This window comes from Panthera tigris, chromosome D3 (assembly GCF_018350195.1).
Source record: "Panthera tigris isolate Pti1 chromosome D3, P.tigris_Pti1_mat1.1, whole genome shotgun sequence".
NCBI lineage: Eukaryota > Metazoa > Chordata > Mammalia > Carnivora > Felidae > Panthera > Panthera tigris.
In genome coordinates this window covers 91,435,792-91,458,783 of record NC_056671.1, presented here as the reverse complement: position 1 = coordinate 91,458,783, position 22,992 = coordinate 91,435,792, and the positions used below count along the sequence as shown (strand labels likewise).

At 57.0% G+C, this 22,992-nt stretch overlaps 1 protein-coding gene across 13 annotated transcripts in view; it reads left to right on the top strand.

Moving 5' to 3' along the window:
• LOC102963012 (myelin basic protein) overlaps positions 1–20,222 on the top strand; it is a 116,822-nt gene extending 96,600 nt beyond the window's left edge. For 10 of the 13 annotated variants that reach the window (XM_042962188.1, XM_042962195.1, XM_042962190.1 and 7 more), the window contains exons 6-10: positions 9,031–9,138; positions 10,024–10,059; positions 10,423–10,455; positions 13,560–13,667; positions 18,781–20,222. In XM_042962188.1, coding sequence (XP_042818122.1) covers positions 9,031–9,138; positions 10,024–10,059; positions 10,423–10,455; positions 13,560–13,667; positions 18,781–18,825 — 330 coding nt within the window. In that variant the 3' untranslated portion in view covers positions 18,826–20,222. The remainder of the gene's footprint in view (positions 1–9,030; positions 9,139–10,023; positions 10,060–10,422; positions 10,456–13,559; positions 13,668–18,780) is intronic. The other 3 variants (XM_042962198.1, XM_042962197.1, XM_042962199.1) reach the window with 3 other exon arrangements.
• The last annotated feature ends 2,770 nt before the right edge of the window (positions 20,223–22,992 follow it).

Below are 22,992 nucleotides of genomic sequence, written 5' to 3'. Positions count from 1 at the left end.
CCGCCCCACACACCGGGACCCGCTCTGAAAGGGACGAAGGTGACGCCTCGAACACCTCTTGGTCGGACCTGTCATTTTGTCCCCAAACTTGTGCCCCTTGGTGCACACGCTGGATTTGATACCACTTACCTCAGTGGCACCTGGGTCGACACCTGGGCCAGTGGCCACGGTGGGGACAGGAAGATGCCACGGTCCTTACCTCCCCGAGGTCGACAGGACGGGCGGGGGGGTGGGGGCGGACAGGCCAGTTTTACGGTAGGAAATAGGTGTGGCCGGGCAGGTATACGGAGGAGTCTTGGATAGAAAGAGGAGGCTGTTCAGGCACAGAGTCTTTCAGGAAGTCCTCCAGGAGGATAAACCATTTAAGCAAGATTGTTTGTGGACGTAAAGGGTTTGTACACGCCGTGGAAGAAGCATGAAGTAAGAGAGAAGGGGCAGAAAAGTATCCAGGTTTCGTAGTAAACTCTGTTCACGGTTCGTAAGTATGAAGTACATCGTATGCAAGAGCGTATGAGGACTCATGACCACTTTCACAAGAGAAAACCGTTGTGTTGATTCCAAGTCGTGCTCAGGTGTGGGCCACTCAGGACAATAATGACACCATTACAGTCCGTGGCTCCAAAGGGTTTGAAAGGGACTAACCACGCGGCTCCCCGGATCTGAGTTTTCCGAGACCGCCACAGAAGCAAAGATTTCTCTGGGGGTAAAAAGCAAAGGGCACATTCCTTGACTCCCGCCCTCTCAAGATGTCTGGGGAAACCCTCTTAACGGTAAGTGTCCTCCCTGCCACGCCGTGGGTATGGGCAGCGCTCCGTGTTGTCGACCCTGTCCGCTACACGAGTAAGTATCCAAGATATGTTTGTCTGTTGGACGGCTGGTCGGTGGGCTGGTTTCAGTGACAGGAACAAAGCAGAATGACGCGGATGAGACCGTCATTCGCGTAGAGCCATAACTTCCCATGGACAGTGGGAGCGAACTGGCTTCTAGCTTTCGGTGCATAGAACCGCAGCCTTTATACCAACAACGAAGCAGAGACATCCCGCTTCATTAACCGGACTTGCTCTCCTTGTCCCCGGCCATCACGGTTGCCAAAACAAGCAGGAACCAATTTTGGAGGGAAGAGCGGAGGGCACGGGTCCCCAGTGCTCTGGGCATTAGCTGACACCTCTAACTGTCTCCACCAACACGCATTAATTTTTCCTTATACACGAGAACATTTCTGTTTCTAGCCCATCGTACCTTCACAGCTTATCGTAAGGTAAGTCTCCTAACTTGAACAAAAATAAACCGAATAAACCTCCAGGTTTTAAAAATTTATTCTTCTTTCTTACCTTTCCCTTGGGGCGTCCGGCTAGCCCGTGAGGAGTGTTAGGTCGGGAGCATCAGCCTCTGTCCCACGTCGACCCCAGAGGCACGGGCCCCAGACTCCCAAGTTAGAGACGGGCCGGCACGCGCCTTTTCCACTCGGGTACCAGTCGTCACACCTGTTAAATGGAGTGGCTGGTTCAGAGGGTGCCGTGCAACATTTTTGGTCCGGAAACAGCAAGGGTGAACATAAGAATCATACGCCCCATATTTGAAAGCGAGTACAATCGCTCTCTTAATTCCCTTTTTAAATTGAATCCTTTGGGGGACACATGGAGAAACTCTTGGAACTTGGCGTGACTTACGTAATGGGGAAAGTGCCAGCAACAAAAGCGTCCCTGCCGTTACCGTCGCCGGACGTCAGGGGCCGTAGCACAGAGTGAGGCCGCTGCAAGGGGTCTCCGTCGGCTCCGGGCTTCTCTTCACAGGCTCCGATGTTTGCTGAACACCAGCGAGCCGGCTGACGGGCCAGACCGGGAGCACGGTCGGAGGTCTCGGCACCAACCGGGGCTTGAGGGGAGAGAGCCCGGTGTGAGGAGCAGCGAGCTCATTTCTTGTCCGTCATGTAGGAAGGACGGAGCTGATACCTGCCACACGCACTGCCAGGTCCGCGCCGGGTTCCAAGGGCCAGCGACCCCCGAACTAGCGCGCGACAGAGTAAACGGCGGAGGGACCGAATGTAGTGTTAGTCAACGCGCGTGATCCGCGGGGAGCCGGGCCACACTTAATGATTTTTGAAAGACGGTCTAATATTGTAACATATCCCGAGTCGTCGCATGGTCGTGAACACTCTTGACCGTCAGGGACGGGGGGCTGGACGCACCAGAATGTGAAGTTTGGGCTGTAAAACACCGGCAAGAACAGATCCTCACACGGGCTCCTCAGCGACCCCGTGGCTAATCAAAGCCCTTGGTCTACACGTGGGTGATCTTCTAGCTGTCTTCATTTGTGCGCGTGCATCTAGTGATTTGTCACTACTGTCTCGGCTCTGCCTTTGCGCTCACGCAACACCCCCCGTCCAGAAGAGAAAGGCCAGCCGTGAGAGGCCCAGCCCGGCCCGTGAGAGGCCCAGCCCGGCCCGTGAGAGGGGGGGACCCGAGTCTCCCTGGGCTGTGCCTGGTGCAACAGGGGACACGCAGGCGCATCTCGGGGCCCGGGCCCCGTGAGCGCTGAGCACACAGACCGCCGGGAGACACGGATTCACCATGATTCCCTTCCTTGACATGCTGATGGCTGACTCCCTCGACTTTAAATTCCTCTCTCAGAAAAGAAAGAAAGAACCAGAACTTTTTTTCCGTAACCACAAAACCCCAGGCACGGTGATACTAATTTTTTTCAAGATACACCATTTTCTTCTGAGAGGGAATGACTCCCATCAGTTTGTCTCTAATCAAATCCAAATGCAAACGTGGTGTAGACTAATGTCTTCTCCGTGTTTTCGGGAGCCGGGCGCTGTATTCAAAGGAACGAATCTTCACCCCACCTGATGTGCATTGATCTTCAGATGTGTCAGGTGGAAACTAATCTCCTGTTATTACTTGCCAGTTTAAGAACTCCCAGCTCCCTGGCTAATTGGAAAACAGTTAAAAATCCCTTCCCGAGGTCTGGACGGAACGCGGGAGGGGCCTGGAAGCCAGTACATGAGCTCCCCCTGCTGGTGATGGACATTATCCCAAGTGGGGGGAAAATCCTGTTTGTTTTTCAAAAGCAACAGGATGACAGAGGTTAATGGAAAAAGCAGTTTACCCGCAAAATTTAAGAAATGGTTGCTCTTTGTCCCCTGGCTTCCCTCCCATGGTGTTTAAAACTTCTCAGCATGACGTTATTTGCCATCAAGGAGTTGCTGTGTTATTGGTAATGATGCCAAAAAAAAAAAAAAAAAAAAAAAAAGGAACCACAGTAGCACCCGTGCATCCTGAGACCGCGCTTCAGGGCACCTACACGTGGCTCTGTTTAGGCGCGTTAAGCCAGGTCTGAACATAGTTTCACCAAACTGAGAAACGAGGGTCATCCTTAAGTGGTAGAATTTCTTCTACAACCTTTCAAATTTTGACTTCTTTATATGAATGTGCGTTATTTTGCCTGTTAGCCGAAATGCCTTCAGTAGATACTTTTTTTCGAATTTCGCTTGTCCAAAATGTCCAGCGGCACATGCCTCGGGGATACCGTGTGGAGACGGCCTAGCCTGGGGTGTAGACCTGTGGATGTGGGGTGGGGCTCCTAGGGCCTCCGTCTCCGCGTCTCGGCTCTCAGCCGACGGGGAGCCGCTGCCCTGCCCCTCACCCACGGCCCGTGGCCCACCTTCGAACGCCCTCCTTTGCCCGCTAACCTCCTACGGAGGAAATGAGCTCCCGGGACGGGGTAGAGGCGGGCGAGGGCACAGCAGTCTTGAGAAATAACTGGAAAATGTTAACAGTTTTGCCTCCTTTTCTTTTCAACCTTAGTGAACACAAAAGTTCTTCATCAGAGAATTACTGTGTGTCTTAAAAACTAAATGACAAAAACCGTTCCCCTGTTAGGGAGCCCCGGCCCAGTGGGCCAGTGGGACTGAGGGAGGAAACCGGGACAAGTCACTGGCCCGAGACTCGGAGGGTTTCCACAGGGGACGCTCGGCGGCCGCCGCCTGGCCCCTGCCCTTCACGCCCTTGCCCGGCCTGGCCCCAGCTGGACCGTGGGGCCAACAGGTCACCCTCGTGCCCCGGGGAGCTGCCCATCTTTCCTGCAGACCTAGCATCATCCCCGTCCGTCCTGTCCCAGCAAACAGGTCCCCTTGTTCACGGTGAGGGCTAAGGCTCCCCACAGACTCAAATATGACGAATAACCAAACCCCGCTATCTTTCAAGTGACTCCGCAGGGCTCCCAGGGGCTCCCGCTGCTCTATGGACAAAGGTGCCGTGCTCTGACCACATCCTGAGCAGGGCCAGGGCAGGGCTTCGAGGGCCTCGGCCTCTCAGCCCAGACAGCCCTCCAGCGAGGGTGGGCCCCTCGTCCCAGCAGAGCCCACAGGCCTTCGTCACGGTGCTTGCGCTACTCGAGCTCAGACCCCCTGCCGGCAGCTGCACTTCCCGCCGTGGAGGTGGGGGGAGTCGGGGTCTGGGCGTCCCTTCTGCCAGGTGTCGGAGGCCACGGAAATGTGGCCAGACCACATCGGCCTCGCCAGATCTGGTCGGACCAGCGGCCAAAAGGTGGGAGCAACCCAAGTGCCGGTCAACGGGTGAACGGATAAACTAAATGCGGCGTGTCCGTGCGATAGAGCGTTATCCGGCCTTGAAAGTCTCGGAAAGAAATTTGACCCTAGCGACAACATGGGTGAGCCTTGAGGGCGCGATGTTGAGTGAAGGAAGCCAGACGTAGCAGGGCAAATCGGATGAGATACCGAGAACAGTCACGTTCGTGGTGACAGAGAGTAGAGGGCGAGTGCCAGGGGCTGGGGAGGGGACTTAGTGTGTAATGAGCACGGGGTCTCAGCTTGGGCAATAGAAGCTTCTGCAGGTGGTGGTGTCACAGTTGCACGACAGTGTAAATTTACTTAACGCCACTGCACTGTGCCCTCAAAACTGGCAAAGGCGGTAAATTTCACGTACATTTGACCACAACTAGAGACATATGTAACGGGTGGCTCAGATATAGCTGGCACCCCCACCCCCACCGCTGCGCGAGGGCATCATCACCATGACAACCAGGGTGTGTTTCGCAGCGTTTCTTCCTGTGCTCACCGCAGAAGCTCTTTAGTTAGTGATCCAAAAATAAGGAGGTTAAACACGAGGTCTAGCGTCTTAGAAAACGCCCTGAGGTATAAACCTCCCTGGAGAATGATTTTCCTTCCGTGGCTGCTCTTCACGGGCCCGGTGGTAATATTCGAGGAGGAAGACCCTCCAGTGCGTCTGGCTTCTCATGTGAGCGAATCAAAGCCCCAGCGCACGTCGCGGCTTGCTCGAATCACACAGGCCTTGGTGCCAGGGCCTCCCCGACCCCCGCGGCGTGCTCCCCGCCGAGGCCGCAAAGCTGAGATCCAGCTGAAGGGATAAGATGCCGACGGAGAAAGAACAGTCCGACGGCACGTGAGGTCTTGCAGCCTCAAGGGACCACGTTGCTCAGGAGACAGACACATGTGGAAGGTGAAGGCTTTCGCGGCAAGGGCGGCCTCGGGAGCAAGAGCTCAGGCCTGGAAATGAGATGCTGCATGTGGAGGGAAGGCCAGTTTGTTCTCTTTTATGGCGGGAGTGGCGTTGCCCTGGATGGATGCGCCATTTTGTTTGTCCTTTCTCCCACTGATGAACATTTGGGTTGTTTGCAGATTTAGGGATTATGAATTGAGCTGCGAAGAAACATTTGTGGACGCGTTTTCTCATGAACGTAAGTTTGCAGTTAAGACTTAAATCACTTTTTCCCCTCAAAAATGGTGACCCATACTAGGAAAAAAAATCACTTCCAAAAATATTTTTTTTTCCTTCTACCACTCAAAGCAGGATCATAGGGGAGGTAGATGGTTAACTTTATAAGAAACTGCCAAATGGTTTTACGGAGTGACCGCACCGTTTTTGCAATCTTGCCAGCAATGCAAGACCGTTTGTCGTTCCGTATCCCCTCCAACACTTAGTGTTGTGAGTACTTTTAATTTTCCCCGTTGTAATACGTGTGTGGCCATATCGCCCCATGGCTTTGATTTGCATTTTCCTAATGGCTAATGATGTTGGGGATCTTTTCACATGCTTATCGGCCCCCCACCCATCCTGGTTCCTGTGGTGTCAATTCCATATTTTGTCCACCGTTTTTAGCTGGGTTATTTTTTTTAACCACTGAGTTAACATACGCTGGTATGTTCTGCTTTCAAGTCCTTTGTCAGATGTGCGGTTTGCCAGTGTTTTCTCCAGCCTGTAGCATGACTTTTCATTCTCTTAATGGTGTCTTTTGCAAAACAACAGTTCTAAATGTTGATCAAGTCCGGTTTGTCAGCGTTTTTTATGGGCCGTTCTTTGCGTGTTGGGTCTAAGAACTGTTTTCTTCTAAAATTTTATAGGTTGACATTATAGATAAAGATCTAGAATCCATTTTGAGTTAACTTTTTTATAGGTGTGATTTGGGATTGAGGTTCACTTGGGGGGTATGGAGAAGCTGTTGCCCCAATAACATTTTGTTGAAAAGACAGTCTTTTCTCCGTTGAATGGTCTTGCACCTTTCTCAAAAATCAACTGATCATATTTGGTGGCGGGTGGGGGGGGGCTATTTCTGGATGCAGTGTGTTCCACCGATCTATGTGTCTCTCTCTCCTCTAAAACCACACTCCCTTGATTACTATTACTGTATAGAAATCTTAAAATCAAGTGATGTGCCTCCTCGAACTTTATTCTTCTCTTCCGCAATTTTTTTGGCTTTTTTGGTTCCTTTGTGTTTCTGTATAGTTATAGAAACAGTTTGTCTACATCTAAAGAAAACCCCGCTGGGACTTTGGAAGCGCATTAAATCTGTGGAGCAACCTGGGGAGAATTGACATCTTGACCACGTTGAGTCTTCCCATCCATGAATATGGTACATCTCTCTGCTCACCCAAGCCTCCTTTGCTTTCTTCCTCCAGCCTTTCCTGGTGTTGAGCAGAGGGATCCTATACTTGCTTTTCTAGATTCGTACATAACTTTTTGTTTCTTTGATGCTATTACACGTGGTAGTGTTTTCAAATTTTCCTCTTTAACTGTTCTTTGCTTAGTATATAGAAATATGACTCGCTAACTGTCATTTTAGTACCAGGCCACTAAAAATATATCAATGTAGTCGTAATTGTGTGACTACCTCAGATTACTTGTGCAGCTGACAATTTACAGCCCGGAGCCCAAGTCAAGTCAGTCTTCACTGGGCATGTAACAAAACAAGCGTGTGATTCCCAGACCATCCTTCTAGTGACTTAGGATCAATTCTTTGTGTGAGGCTCTGTATGGAAAGCGACCTAAGCAGTCTGCTCAGGCCGGCAGGGCACAGGACACCTTGTCCACAGCACAGCGAGATGTCCAACCAGAGAGAAGATGCCGTATTTGGTGAGGCAGAGCAGGGGGTGGGCGTGGAGGGAGAGCAGGGGGTGGGCGTGGAGGGAGAGCAGGGGGTGGGAGTGGAGGGAGAGCAGGGGTGGGAGTGGAGGGAGAGCAGGGGGTGGGAGTGGAGGGAGAGCGGGGGTGGGAGTGGAGGGAGAGCAGAGGTGGGAGTGGAGGGAAGGGTTCACAGGTGTGTCTGGGCTGCCAAGGGAGGAGTCAGAGGAGGAGCTCACGGCTCTTGTTTTAATGTCAGTAGTGGGGGAGGGGAAGGGACTCAAGAGATGTGAAAGGGAGACGTACAGGACTTGTTCCCGGAGGCCAGGGCGACCGCGGGGTTGCAGGCCCGGTGCTCTGAGGCAGGGAAGGGGGCGTCTGGGGACAGGGCACCTGTCACTCCAGCCACCCCGGTCGGGGGTGCAGCTGGCGCCGCTTACGGGAGGCCCCTCAAAGGCATCGCATTCTGCAGAAGCCGGCTGCAGCCATCCTGGTGACACGTGTCTCCTAAGAAAGCGCCATCTCGTGCAACAGGCACAGAGCGGATGGGGGCGGTGCCCCCAGTGACGCCAGCGCATCTGTCTGACTTGCTTTAACGGAAATCCCCGTCGCGGGTGTAGGGCCAGTCTGGCGCCGACTCCTCGGGCCTTCTGCGCCCTGTTCTGTCCCCGGGCGAGCGGGAGGAAAGCCCCGGGTTGCTGACGCTGCCGGGATGAGCCCGTGTCTCCTGCTGGTGGCCCCACGCGGCCAACACTCGGCCCATGGGGTCACTGGAAGCTGCTGCTCGGCGGACCCCCCTCCCCCGTCTCCCCCTACCCTGTCGGTGCCCCCATCCGGTGTCGTCCCTGCAGCACTCGCCGAGTGGGGAAGCCCTGGGCGTCACTCCCCACGGCCCTTCCCTCTGCTCCGGACGTGACCGTCCCAAACGGGGTGGAGGCCCAGGGACCCTGTGACCTGACACGCTGACGGGAAACAGACGCTAGTTCACGCGATGCAGCCACCCCGGAGCCAAGACAGGCTGGTCTTCGGCTGTTAGTGGCAGTCAGTCCGATCCAAAATTCCAGAGTATTCTCCTTTACCCACGCCAGCAGCTTGGGGAATGAATGCCGGCTCACCCCGTGTCCGTCGTGGGTGGACTCCGCCCCCCTGTGCGGTGTGTATGTGACGTCTGGGGAGCCAGACCGTGGCTCAGTGATGGAGACGCAGCCCAGAACATTGCAGCCTGACACCCGGGATGCTCCTGGTCCCCTGATGCCCCAGGAGTGTCCCCTGCCGGGTCAGCCACTTCCCAGTGTGAGGTCCTGGTCTAAACAGAATCTAGGGGCGCCTGGGGGGCTCAGTCGGTTGAGCGTCCGACTTCGGCTCAGGTCATGATCTCGCATTCGTTGGTTCGAGCCCCGCGTCAGGCTCTGTGCCAACGGCTCGGAGCCTGGAGCCTGCTTCGGATTCTGTGTCTCCCTCTCTCTCTGCCCGTCTCCTGTGCGCTCTCTCTCTCTCTCTCTGTCTCTTTTTCTCTCAAAACATAAAATAAAAAATGTTTAAAAAAATTTTTAACAGAATCTAGATGCCCGGAGGAGAAGAGAGGCAGCTTTCCAGGGAGGCCCGACAGGCGGAACCCGGCCTGAGGTCACCATACTCTCTCTTTCAGGATGGACATCACGCGGCAAGAACTGCCCACTACGGCTCCCTGCCCCAGAAGTCTCAGCACGGCCGGCCCCAAGACGAGAACCCCGTAGTGCACTTCTTCAAGAACATCGTAAGTGCCAGCCACAGGGGGCAGGGAGGGCTGGCCACCGCACCCTCCAGGGGCTCTGAGTATGTCCCCAGAGGCCCCTGGGCGCTAACCCACAAGGGACGTGACTATATCCCCAGCGATGCCTCCCTCCTCCTCGGGGTGAGGCCGGCTGTGAGAGTTGGGCCTCATCACGAGGGACAGACCGTCTCTGCCACTCACTGGAATTTTGTGTTCTAGCACAGAACTCACTGCTTTTAAGACTACAGTGCTATGTGATGCTTAGTTTAAAGACACAGGCTTTGCCAAACCATGGGGACAGCAAGACCAAAGAGACAAAAAGATGAGTGGCCGTCAGGGTTTGGGGGGAACACGACATCACCCATGCGTCCGCAGAGCCCGACGCGGGGCTCGAACCCACAGGGATCCGTGTCGCACGTTCCGCCGACTGAGCCGGCCAGGGGCCCCTGACAAATTCAGGTTTGAAAACAGAAGCGAAACCACGCACTTGTGACCCTGAGCGTTTCTGCAGCAGGCATTGTAAGACGGTGTTTTGCAAGCGAGTTTTAGGAGCCGCAGACCTGAGAGTGCGCCGTCTGAAGCCCTGAAGGGTGGGGGACGCTTCACCTCCCACCCGGGAAAGGACCGTGGGGAAGGAGGCTCACCGTCTCCACCCGCGTGCAGCAGGCGTGCCCCGGGAGGGCTGGTTCCTGCCTGCCGAGCCGCTCCCGTTCCCGTTCCCTGACATCGAACTAGGACAGGAAGGGGGCGGGGTGGGCAGGCAGCCAGCGGGTGACTTGTTAGACCCCGGGGGCCCCCAGCAGACAGGAGGGCCCCGGGAGCAGGAAGGTGGGGACACGGGAGGGAGGGAGGCTCCCGCCCCGCTCACCGGTCTGCGTGTCTTTGTAGGTGACGCCGCGCACACCTCCTCCGTCGCAAGGAAAGGTAAGACCTCCGCGTGTTGTCGTTAATTATCACGGTGCGTAGGCCTTCCCCGGAATCCCTAAACGTACCCAGAAGAGGGCCGGACTCACAGCTTCACCCCGGAATGTTCACCACGTGGTCCCGGCCGGAACAGGCCCCGGGGGCCGCCGGTCACTCGGTGCTGCTGGTCCCCAGCGCACTCCCCCTCCACCTGGTCCCAGACCCTCCCCCGGCCGCCCCCCCCCCCACTCCCAGGGAAGCGGCAAGTGTCCTAAAACTGATTCACCCCCTCAGCACGATCCCGATCGGTGTTTCTGGTTTGTCAAAAGACTTTACTTTTTCCTGCCTTGATCACAGTGTCTGTTTCTCTCTCTTGTCACACAGGGGCGAGGACTGTCCCTCAGCAGATTTAGCTGGGTAGGTGACACGCGCATGTCCACGCGGCTGCCTCTCCTTCCTGCTCTCACAGCCACCCAGCTCCTGCGCTGGGCTCCGTTCCTTTGCCCGACGGTCCCCTTTCTTCCCCTTCAAGCCCGCTGGCCCGGCCACCGGGGGGCCACCTGCTTTTCCCGAGGGGAACCCAGCGCTGGGCCGCTGCCCCCTTGCCACGCTGGACCTGAGTCCCTCCCCGGAGGGTGCGGCTCCGTGCTGGAGGGATGGGAGCACAGGGGATGGGAGACGAGTCCGTGCAGCGCTGGCCGAGGGAGGCCCCGCGGCCAGAGGACCCTCCGTGGCCACCCCTGCCCCCCCGGGGTTGACGCCTTGTTGAGGAAACAGGACGCTGCCTTCGGTTACACACTCAGAACAGCCTAACTGAGCCACGAGATGTGGGGTTTGACTATGGTGTGGTAACAGCCACAGCGTAGATATCAAGCCATCCAGGAAAAGCCTTTTTGAGGAATTTTAGGCTTTTGAATACTAAGAACAAAGTGTCAGTGAAGATTTCCAACGGCCAGCTTGCCCACCTTCCAGGTACCAGTGAAATCTGTGTCTGTGCCAGCCTAGAATGGCCGTTGGTAGAGTCTAACCAAACCCACAGACTCCACTCAGTAGTCATGGTAGGTAGAGTTCTTACTTGACAAAAGTTGTAATTTTCGGGATAAAATAGAAGAAAAGCCACTAACCTACAGGCCGGGAGTCATGTCCATCCTGGAAACACATCCTGATTCTCTAGCACAGAGCCCGCCTCTACGTGGTGCATAATTAAGCATCATATAAACAAATGGATAAATTTTAGGAGAAAGAAAGAGAAAGGGAAGAGGGAAGAAAGACCAGTAAGGAGGAGGGGAGCGAGGGGGAGGGCGAGGCCCGCAGGGGTAGGGGGGTCCCACGAAGCGGCTGCCTCGGTCCGATGCACTTATGCTGAACTACACGCAGATATTTGCTGCACCATTTTACAGGAATATAGTTGAGCCTCTTCCTAAGCTAATCAATTTGCCAAAAAGGTGACACAGTGTAGGACCGTCACATGGGCTGACCCCCGCAGCCGATTGACGTGTGACTTTCTCTGCCAGCAGGAGACAGACGACATGGAAGGACGAACTCTTGTTCCCGTAACTCCTTGGTCTGCCCCCTGACTTTCTAGGCGTGGCCTCCCGGGCACTCTCGCAGCCAGTGGCCGGGGCAAGAGGACCTCTGTCCCTCTGGGCGTCCCCCGCACACTCGGCCCAACAGCTGACCGAAAGGACCTTCCCTTCCCTCCACATCTCCCTTCCGGCTCCTACTAACGTGTATTCAATTTCTCTTTTTTCCAAAGCAAGATGCTTCCACGTTTTTCCTTTGCTTGTCCGTTTTCTCGAGCCACAGGACTGTCTTCCCGCTTGGAGTTTCTGAGTGTCCCTTATTCTCTTTCTAAACTACACTGAGTGTTTCTCGGTAAATTCTAGGTTGCCCAAAGACATAAGTGACCAAGAATTTGAAAGGAAGAAAAGTCAAGCAGATTGCTAATCTGAGAACCTATGCTTGAATCTTGTCCTCGCAAGCTTTCATTTTCGGGGAAAAGCCGCAGGGACGGGAGGATTTAGCACTGGCGTGTGGGGTGCGGTTTTCCGCCACGTCACGTGTCTGTGCTCGGCTCTGCACGCTTTAGCCATCCACGTGCCCCTCCGTGTGCGGCCGTGCAGGGAGCATGTCCGCGGAAACGTCTGGACCCCGGGGCAGCGCCACCACAGCCCTGCCTGACCCCGTCTCCGGCACCTTTGAAAGCAAGACACAGATTGCATGGCTCCCCCGTCCCCTCCAGCCCTAACGCGTTTGTGAAAGTCGAAAGGACTGTAGGCCGAGGCACGGGGTCCTGGGGGCTCCATCAGAGGACGGTTTTGTCCCGTCGACTCGATTCCTGGGGGGCGGGGCACGGAGTCTCCCACGTCCTGTTGGCACGACGGTGAAATCTCGGGGCCTGTCTGCCGAGGACAGAGCCGGGGGGCTGCCGGCGACCTTCCGCCGACACCCAGCGGCTTGCTTGGCCCCCGTGTCGCACCTGAGGCTGGAGCGTGTACCGTGAATGCCCACCTCACCGTGTCTGCACACCCCGAGCCCCACCCCTCCTCGTGATCGCAGAGGAAAGTCAAGCGTGTGGGAAAACACGCCGGTCGTAGGGACACAGATATTCTTACATTTCAGCCGTCAGCGGCCACTGCCCTGGGCCACAGACCCGGAAGTGAGGAGTGAGGGGGGCCGCGGGCAGCTGGAGGCAGGGGTTGGCTTCTCCTTCATGACACACACGCCGTGAGCCCACAGGCTCTGTTCACAGAGCAGAGCCTCCTGACCACCCCGTAAGGAGGGGCCGTTTATCCCCATTTTATAGAAGAGGAAACTGAGGCTCGGAGAGGTTTTGACACTTGCCCGAGGTCACACAGCTAGGGAGTGGAGAGCTGAGACCGCCCAGGCTGCGCCCTGGTGCCTGGCTTGCTGGCCGGCCCCGCCCCATTTCCTTCTTCACGACCGGCCCAGATCCCAGGGCCCCCAGGAGGACTCTGGTCTTGGTGCCACACATCGGCGCTCAGGGACCCAAGCCATGGCCAGGGGTGGTGCTTCCTGGGAGAGCCTCCTCGAAGCCAGAGAATGTGGATCTTCTTTCTGCTTTAGAAAAAGTCTGAGCCTCAAAATTTTGCAGAGTGCTAAGTGCAAAGCTCTGCACCCTCCAGGCCTCTAGCAGGAGGGGGCAGGGGTGAGGGGTCTGCACGAAGAAGCAGGCAGGGACCCCACCCACCCCCTCCCCACACCCAGGACAGGTGCCGGCCCTCCCACACCCTCCTTTCCAGGGACACGAGCCACCCCCTTCCACAGACGTGGGGGGAGAAGGCTTTTGCTTGACGCGCTGCACTTCTCTTGAAAGCCACACGGCGTGAGGAAGGGATCTGGTCTTTCAGTGACAGCACTTGGGTGCACGGCTCCTCACGCGGGGGCCGGGGCTGGGCCAGCGCTGCAGCGAGGAGCGGAGTGGGGCTCGGTGCTGGGGTCTCCCCGCGCCCCACGTGGCCCCGCAGGCGCCGCCCTGAGAGCCGTCTGGTCTCTTGCAGGGAGCCGAGGGGCAGAAGCCGGGATTTGGCTACGGGGGCCGAGCTGCAGCCCACAAGGGATTCAAGGGGGCCGACGCCCAGGGCACGCTCTCCAAAATCTTCAAACTGGTAACGTAGCCCCTCTTAACGTCAGGGGTGCGTCGGGGCTGCGGGTGGGGGGCCCTGGGGCAGCCTGCAGCCTTTCCACACCGCCTCTCCCGCGGGGCTAGCTTGCCAGGCTGGCCGGTTCAGCGGGCCTTCTCCAGGCTTATGTGAGCAAGCCCTGGGCTGGGCCGGGCTCCCTCGGGGGCCTGAGGACACACAGAGGGTCCCACGTGCCCAAGGGAAGGAGTAGGAGCCGAGCGAACAGAGGGGAGGTCACTGCATCAGGCAGAGCCCCCCAGAGGCCACACGGGGGTCAGCCGCACTGGCTGATGTGGACGCTGCAGTCACAGGGGCCACCATCTGTTAGCGCCTGAGCTCAGCAAGGCCCGGACACCGGGACGGGACTTGGGAGACAGAGTAAGGACAGCAGGTGGTCAGAGAGCCCCGCAGCCCCCCGCTCTGGGCTGGGATCCAGACCTCCACCTGCCCCTGGGTTGTGGGAGGGCCCCGTCTGGCCTCTGTTCATTCCCGGCCCCTGTCGTGGCTCACGGTCACGTCCCGGGTTCACTGTCGGTCCCGGAGGGCAGGAAGAACATTGCCGTGAACAGGCTGTAACTGCCTGGGAGCCGGACGTCCGAGGGCCTCGGCCACGGGACCCACCTGACGGCAGCCGCTGTCCCCGGGGGTGGGCACAGTGACTGGTCTGCGCCCCCAGGGCTGCTCCCAGCGCGGGCAGGCCGTGAGCTCACAGTCAGAGGCCCGAGGCTGCCCAGGCGTCCCATCCCTGCAATCACACAATTCTCGTCGGGCTCAGGGGCTTGTTGAGCATTACCGTGTGCTGTTGGGGGTCCGGGACCTTCCCCCGCACAGATGAATCCACAGCCTCCCAGAGGAGCGGGTTCTCGTGGTGGGGACGGAAAAAGATGGGTGCTACAGGGAAGAGGCAGGGCAGGGCCCACGGGGGGCACGGGCCTCCGCGCCCCAGAGAGCTGCTCACGGCTCCAGGGAGAGAGCCCCACCAGGCTGCGGAGCTGGCCTCACACCCAGGGGCCTCCCGGCTGAGGGGAGACCGTGGGTGAGGCACGGGGCTCCCCCCACAGAGGGCCCTCTGACCTCCCGAGGGCTTTGCCACCTGGGTCCCATGACACCTACACCTTACGTGTGCGCGTCGAGGGGCCAGCCGTGCGGGTCTGGCAGAGACCTGTAAAAGTGGGGCTGGGGTGTCCGCGGCACCCACACGGGGTCTTGGTGGCCGAGCCACCACTCGAGGGCCCGCGGCTGGAAAAGGAGAGGGACGGCCCCAGCAGGGACGCATCGCCCCTCTGGGCATTGCGGGACAGTCCCCAGGCTGACTGAAGGCCCCGGGGAGCACCGTTCTCTGGCCGGTGTGCTCACACACTCTCGTTAGAGTAGCACCACGAGCCGGTTTCCACTCTGAATGCAGACGAGGCCGTCCCCTTCCTTGCTTGATGGCGCCAGAGCCGGTTCTGAACAACCAGCCGCGAGTATTTGCAAGGCGGCCCGGTCCGCCCTTAGTCCGACCTGAACAAGTGTGATGCCCGCACGTAAAAGACAGGGTTCCTGTGTCACAGCAGGAAAGGCATCAGACAAGGCGCAAAACCCCACGATGCCCGCAGCGCCCTGCCGAGAGAACCACAAATCGTGAAAGATTTCGCTTTTATCTTTCTCGGGTGAAAGAAAGGTGAGCGAGCGTTGCTGTAGAACACGGAAGACGTGGTCGCCCCAAGGAGCGGGGGGCGGATGGTCTGGGCTTGGTTCCCAGACACCAGCACGGGCGCACCTGCTCCGTCCGTGCTCGTCCGCGGCGTCCAGCCATCGCAGACAAAGCATCCCGGGTTCTTATTCCACATGACGGCCACCTCACCTTGTGTCTTCAGGCCAGTGGTCACATCCTGGGGGAGGCGTGTGTTTCCACGGAAACTGCACGTTGTCGGTGTTCTTGGTCGCGGATGAGAACGGGGTCGGCCTCTCTCCGCCTGTCCTCAGACCACGCGAGGGGTCCCAGTGAACAAGTTAATCTAACGTTAAAAGGTCCTGCTGTACGTGGCTCGGCGGTGTCGCCCCGAGAGACTGGGCGGCTGAAAGGGGGGACCCACGCTTCCCGCAAGCTCCAGGTCACGCCCGGTTCGGGCTCGGTCTCCGCCAGCCAAGCACGAGGCTCCTCAACCCGACTCGCCGTTGACACGAGGCCTCCGACCTGTGTGAGCTTGCTGATGGCTTCGTAACACGCCGACGTTTTACGATTTGTGCCGGAATAATTTGGCGTGTGGCCCAACTAGCCATCGTGGGGTCGCATGAGTGGTGTGCCCGGTGGCCGGGACACGCGGCGGGAACGGCCCAGTGAGCGCGTGCGTGTGGAATCCCCCCCTCCCCCGCCACGGCGAGTCCAGATTCCGCGGATGCTGGGCCCACACAGAGGTGAGGGGAAGCAGGACTGTGGTTGAGGAAAGTCAGCCGTATCCGGGAGAAGGCTCAAATCTGTGAAGTGAGTGGTCACCAACTGACTTGCTAAGTCGTCTTATGTCAGGTAAAGTGCAGGCAGGATCTTCTCCCCAAGGTCAATTCTAAAGCAAATCTGAGTAAGAAGACAAATCCTACCCCGCACATTCAAGTAACTGAGGTCATCGCGATGCCTTTGCTCAGTTCTGAGATGTGGCGACGAGAAGGTGAGGAAAAGCACCGCGTGGAGGCCCCGGGTACAAACCCAGAGCCGCGTCCGGGAGAGCAGCGCTTCCTAGGTGCCCAGAGCCTGGCCAGGCGTGCCCTCGCCTGCGTCTGAATTGCCTACGGTGCCCACGCCGCTCCTGGGCTCCCCCCAAGGCTTCCTGCCCCAGAGCGCCCCGGGTCGGGTCGGAGCCCGGAAGTGCGCGATTGGAAGGCCTCCCCCTCGTCGGAGAGATGCGGACGTACCCACTCGGGGAAAGCAGTTCCTGTGCTTTCCGGCGTGGTGACTGTTCATCCCGCGGACGGAATGGCCGGGGGACAGGGAAGGCCGAGGGGGACCGCTGTCTAAGGAACGTGCCTGTGTGCCAGCCCGGTCACCAGCCCCACCGAGAGAGCCCCGTGTCTATCCCGCACATTTACGGTTCACGACTAACACAAGCCTGAGGCCCATTCGGGTTTTGTAGGTTCAGCACTTTTCCTACGAATTTCTTTTTGTACAAAGTGGTTTAGAAATTTTAAAACTCCTGTACAGACCCAGGGAAACTTCCAATTTCAATTCATATGGCTTTGATCAGATTTTACCACGTTAAACGTTTGCGAACTGGCCGACTACGGTCACGTGCTGCTGAAAGAGCCACCGCAGTGCGGTGACAGATTAAAAACGATCCCTCCAGAAGTGAGAAGGGCTCGGGGGGGGGGGGGGGGGAGATGGCAGAGACCTCCCGGTAGTTACGGTGGTGCCGTTTCCTTCCTCGTTGGTTGCAAACTGGGTGGAGAGCACTGTATTTCTCCCACTCGTCAGGGAACGGAATCAAAATGTAATTGGAGTTCGCTATTTCCAAATACGCAGCTGAAACAGTTCCCTGCACTGGGGTACAAGTGGGGAGAGGGCGCAGGACCTTCCGGCAGGTCCTGTTCCTTCCCAGCCCACGACTCAGCTTCGGGCCAGCCTTCTCCTAGTGAGGCCAGCCTCATCCACTCGGCCGAGCCCAGGGCCGACCAAGCGCTGGACATCAGTCGGTTCAAACGTGCTAAAAACCCGACAGAGAGAAAAGCGTGAGACCCACGCAGCAGGGGTGCTGGCTCTAAACCCGACTCCGCCTTTGGCTGACTGACTTTGGGGAAATAACTCAACGTCTCTGTGCTTTGGCTCCTCCGACTGTAAAACGGGGAAGCTAAGAATCCCTGCCTCCGGGATCGGCTTTCTCTTTCCTCAGAGGAAACAGATGTAATGGGTTTTGCTCACGGGAGACACTCCGTAAGCTGTAGGTACAACAACAGGAAACAAAACCAAATGTCCACCGTTGTGTCCATCTCAGAAGGAGCCATCAGGAAGTGAAGATGGGGCCTCAAGCCCGGTGTCTTGCGAGGGGTGTGGGGAACTTGGTCCATCTCAGCACAGACGGGCTTTGCTCTATAGAGCAGTGGTTCTGCTGCTTTTCGGGAATAAATCACACTGTACAGGGACGCCCGCAGGTGGGTTTCTTGGGAATTTAGAGAACGGTGAAGCCAGTGCGCACTTGTTCTGGCTCCTCCCGAGGGCAGCGCCGAGGGCCGGTGGTCAAAGGCGAGCCAGGCACACCGGCGGGGGGCTGGCCCCTAGGACCCGGCTCAGGTGTAGGAGAAAGGCCCCCTCCGGTGAGTCCTTCAGATACTTCAGAGGCTAGAATTCCATAAGCGTTTTCGCTTCTGAACAGAAAATCCCACTAGTTGAAACGTAAAACCCTGACAAATCAGAACCGTCACCTCACTCTGTTGACTGTGCTGTTCGTAAGGCGTTTTTGGCTTTAGCGCTCCCATTATTGATATTGTCGGGCAACGTGGCAAACGTGTGATTAGAACAGGTCAGGGTGGGCTCAGTGCACGTGTCATTGGGCAAATAGGATGTTTCGTGTATATCTTGCTTTCTGGGGGCTCGCAGTCTCAAGGAAATCTTTGAGAGGTGACTTAATTGTTCGTTCATAATCCAAGAAGAAAAGGGGAATCCAAGGAGAAAGAGCCTAAACCTTGAATAAAAATGTGAATGCCAAAAGAAAGGTACGTTTGCCCCGGGTCCGTCTAAGTGGCATCTGGACCCACAAATGGCCCCGTCTCCTGGGGAGCTGACGTCTCAACCGAGCCCCCTCTCCGCCACTGGTCTCTGCACAGCTGTGTGCCACCTCGGCGATCGCCAATTTGGGTTTCCGTTCGTCCGGAAAATACGTCCATTCGTGGTTTTAAGACCTTGATGACCGAGTCTATGGACGACCCCTCTGGGCAGCTGGTTTTATGGGTGAGGCGGGGCAGAGCACGAACAGGACTGTTCCTGGGGATGACTTTGCAGGGTCTGGCCCTTGCCTGGTGGGCAATTAGCGCCCGCATCGGCTGGTTTGTGGCCCGGCTTCCACCCAAGCGGGACGCATGCCCGAGGCTGCCCGTACGAGCCACCTAACTGCATGTTTCCTTTTCTCAGGGAGGAAGAGACAGTCGTTCCGGATCACCCATGGCTAGACGCTGAAGCCCTGCCCCGTTGTTGTTATAGAATCCCGTCCTCAGCTTCTTAATATAACTGCCTTAAGATTTTAATACTGTTCACATAAATTACCTACTTGTAGCAAACCCCCCTTGCCTAATGCCCGTTGAGTTGTGCACACAGTAGGGGCAGGCACGCCGCATCCTACTGGCAATTTCTGGCCATCAGCTAAACGGAGAAAACGCAGACAGAAAATTAAACGGCGACCCTGAGTTTGAAGATAAACGCCCTGGGACTCTCATCCCCCTGCGACGCGGCCCCGCCGCACTGTGGTGCAGGTGCACGGCGCGCCTCCAAGTTCACCCTCCGTCCTTGGACTCGCTTTGCTGACTCGGCATCCCTCGGCTTCCTGGGCACTGCCGTGGCGACGCTGCTGTGGACACAGAGACACGTGCGGGGCGGTGAGGACTGTTGATCCGAGCTTCCTTTGGTTTCTTCCCCTGCCCTTGCTCACCTCCTAACACACACTCACTCTCCCTCCAGGGTTAGGCAGTCGGGAGCGGCACAGGGGGCTTCGGTATGTGAAGTGCGGGCGGGCAGCTGTGGAGAGTCCCATGTGGTGGGCGCAGAGGGGGCGCCTGCGGGGGCGGCTGCCCACCACGGCCGGCTGGCGGAATTCAGGCGTGGAGGAGAGGGGAACAGGGAGGCAGACCTGGGCTGGGCTGCGGCCCCAACAGGAAACAGGGTCTTCTTGGACATTAGGTGATGGCGCAGCGGGAGCCAGAGCGGCCCCCGCAAGCCGCCTGTTTCCCCCCAGAGCCCAGCAGGAGGGTCTGAGCGGGACTGGAGGAGTTTTCTGGGTGGTCTCGCGGCGTCACCCTGGTCACCGCGGGAGGTGACCGGCGGTATGCTTACCACGGCACGGCACACAGCAGACACTAACCCTGGGAGGACGGGTAGCGTCCCGCCCACCCGCATCCCAGACACAGACGTGCGTAGTCGGTAGGCTTCGGAGGGTTCTCTTCCCGAATCGCTGACCCGGACGTGCGAGCGGAGAGGGGGACTCCTCTGAGCTGTGTCTCTTCTAACGCGCGCTGACCTTTCCTGTGCGCCCTTCCTAACACACTGACCCCACCTTTTGATTTTAGCGTATCTCTCACAGGCCTTCCGAAGAGCCCCACACCGGCACCCCCGCCCCCTTAGAACCCAGATGAGGAGTAGTGAGCGTAATCCTGTCCTAATTCCTGTTCGGTGTGGGTTTAATGTAGTGTCTATTAATACCTAGCCTCAACGATGAGAGGGTGGGGGGGGGGGGTAGAAAAAAGGTACAAAATTCCAGAAACAGAACCTCCAAATTGCTCAACACACACACTCGACATCTTTGAGCCGACTGCTCACCGAGTGATCTCTCTTCGTGGCTACGCACCCCGTCAGCGTGCGCTGTGATGGGGGGGGGGGTCTCATGGAAAGTACACACTGTTCTTGAATATTGAAATAAAATAATAAACTTTTAATGATATTTGTACGGGTGTCTTACTTTATCTTTATTCTGGTCTGTGGACCGCAAGCCAAACAGAGCAAAAGTCGCGTCTCGGAGGCGACGTGCGTGAGCGCTTCCTGAGCAGGGGCTGAGCCGCCGGTCAGTGCGTTATCACCGGACGGCTTTCCCGGTAAGAGAAAGTGGAACACAGGTCATGGTTAGGGCACTGGTTTGCTCACTCACAAGGCAAAGAATTTTCAATTTGTCCCTGAACAGCCTGTTGAAGTGTATTTACACTTTATTGTTTTACCAGAATAAACACCTGTTAACGTGAGCTGAAGAAACTCTGAGAAATTACTTCTTGCCACACGGAGACCTCAACAACCATAAGGGGTTTGGGAAATTTTGTGTGTTAGCTGCTGTGGGTTACAGAAGTTCTGTTTCCAAAAGATAAACCAAAGTTTTCACTTGGTTTTGTTTTGCTTTTAACTAAAATCCCGGACTCCCTAGTGCCTCAGCCATGAGAAACCGTGCACGCCTGCGGGTTAGCGAGGGAAGCCCCCCAACTCTGGGATGCTTGTGGGAGCCCTTCTCCAGGGGCCCCGGGCCCGGTGTCGTGCGAATTCCCCCAAGAACGAACGGGGAAGCCGTCCTGCTCGGCCGGGACCGACCCCTCTCGTCTCCACCTCTGGACCCAAACCCTCAGACTGACGAATTGTGAAACTCATGCACAGATAGACACGTTTTGAAAATAGTATTCTTTCAGGGGCATCTTAACGGACATGTAAGACAGGTTTTTGAAACTAAAAAAATATAATGGGGCGCCTGTGTGGTTCCGTTGGTTAAGTGTTTGACTCACGGTTCCTGAGTTCAAGCCCGTGTCAGACTCGGTGCTGACAGTACTGAGCCTGCTTGGGATTCTCTCTCCCTCTCTCTGCCTGCCCCACGCTCCCGTTCTCTCTCAAAATAAGTTTTAAAAAGCCACACGACGAGAACACAGCATCACGTCTGTGATGTCTTGACCAAAGGTGCGTCATGAAGAAACCCTGGGGGAGAAAGTGGGGGACCGCCTCCTGCATGACCGGCCCGTTTTTCAGAAATGCCGTGACGGGAGCCACGGCCAGAGGGGGTGCAGTTCCGACCCGAAGGTCAGGGTAGGTGGGAGCCTGAAGCCCTCTGTTGGTGTGAGGGCGGTACTGTCCGTGCCCTTCCTGTAACTCGTATGGAAGTTTGAAACCGCCTCAGAAATGCAGGGGTACACAGAAGGGATAAAGACGGTCGGTCATTATGGGGCGCCTGGGTGGCTCAGTCGGTTGAGCGTCCGACTTCAGCTCAGGTCATGATCTCACGGTTCGTGAGTTCGAGCCCCACGTCGGGCTCTGGGCCGACACCTCGGAGCCTGGACCCTGCTTCAGATTCTGTGTCTCCCTCTCTCTCCCCCTCCCCCACCCTTGCTCTGTCTCTGTCTCAGAAATAAACATTAAAAAAAAAAAAAAAAAGAGATGGTGGGTCATTAAACCTGAGAAAGAAAGATCACCCCAAGGGAAGCAGGAAAAGGGCACCGTGAAGAGCGCCCCGGGGCAGGTGGCCAGCTGTTGTCCCACTTGGCACAGAGCCACCAAGAAACTGGCGGACCTCACGTCAAGATGAGCTGCTCTGCGTGAGTCATAGGACCGTCTTCCCAGGGAGTGTGGTTACCAGGGTAACTTGGTTCTGATACAAGAGTGGCGGCATAGGACCGTGTCTCTTGATTGATCCAGGATAATGGAATCAGGGAAACGTGTTTGTCAGTAGAGAGTGTGAAGCAGTGTGTGTGGGTGTAGACAGTTTCCATTTTTCACTCCTTCCTGAAGGACTAAAAAGAGCCAATACCTCAAAGGTGCTACGTGACAATAACAGCTTCTCGGTGACGGGGACGGCATCGTGGATGGTGTGGGGTAAATTGGCCACTGACGTTTGTAATAAAAATTCCCATTGAGAGAGCAAGCCGAGCCAGGGACACTTCACGGCCTCCCGAGTGATCGGACGACGTAGCACCAGCAGCCGCGATGCATCTGAACTTCTCACAAGACGCCAGTTTCCTGGGCGCTGGCAGAGGGCTCCTGGGTCAGAGAGAAAGGGGGTGATCGGTCACAGCACCGGGGAAGCAGGGCATCAGCCTCTGTGCGGATATCCCCACGCCCGACTCCCACAGGGCGACCCAAAGTGGGCCAGGTGATGCCCGCACGCACAGGGCACCGTGGTGCAGGAGAGGAGCCCGGGCTTAGGGAACCCGGGGCTTTTATACAAGGCAGCCAGCTGGCCTGACCTGGCCCCAGAGGAAGACACGTCTTGATTAGACCGGTCAGGAAACAAGCATGGCTCTGCTCTGAAGATTCCCCAGCTCCAGAGTCCGCGTCCTACACGAACAGCCTCGGAAAGATCCTGGGTCAAAGGCAGAGAGCACTGTGTCCCAGGACGCCCAGGAACGAGGCACCTGCGGAGCGTGGCCTCCCACCCGTGACGGCTCATTAATGGAGAACTAACTTTATAGGTGAGGGGACAGGGCCTGAGAAGTTACCTGAGTGTCCTGACGACACGGTCAGCCATCAGCCCCAGGACCGGTCTGACCCGAGGTCCCAAGTCACCCTGCCCCTCAGCTTTGCTGGCGCACAGGAAGCTTTGTGAACTCATGCCTTTGTGTTTGGACACAAAGACTCTTACATCATCAGAGAGCCAAGCGGCCCGGGAAA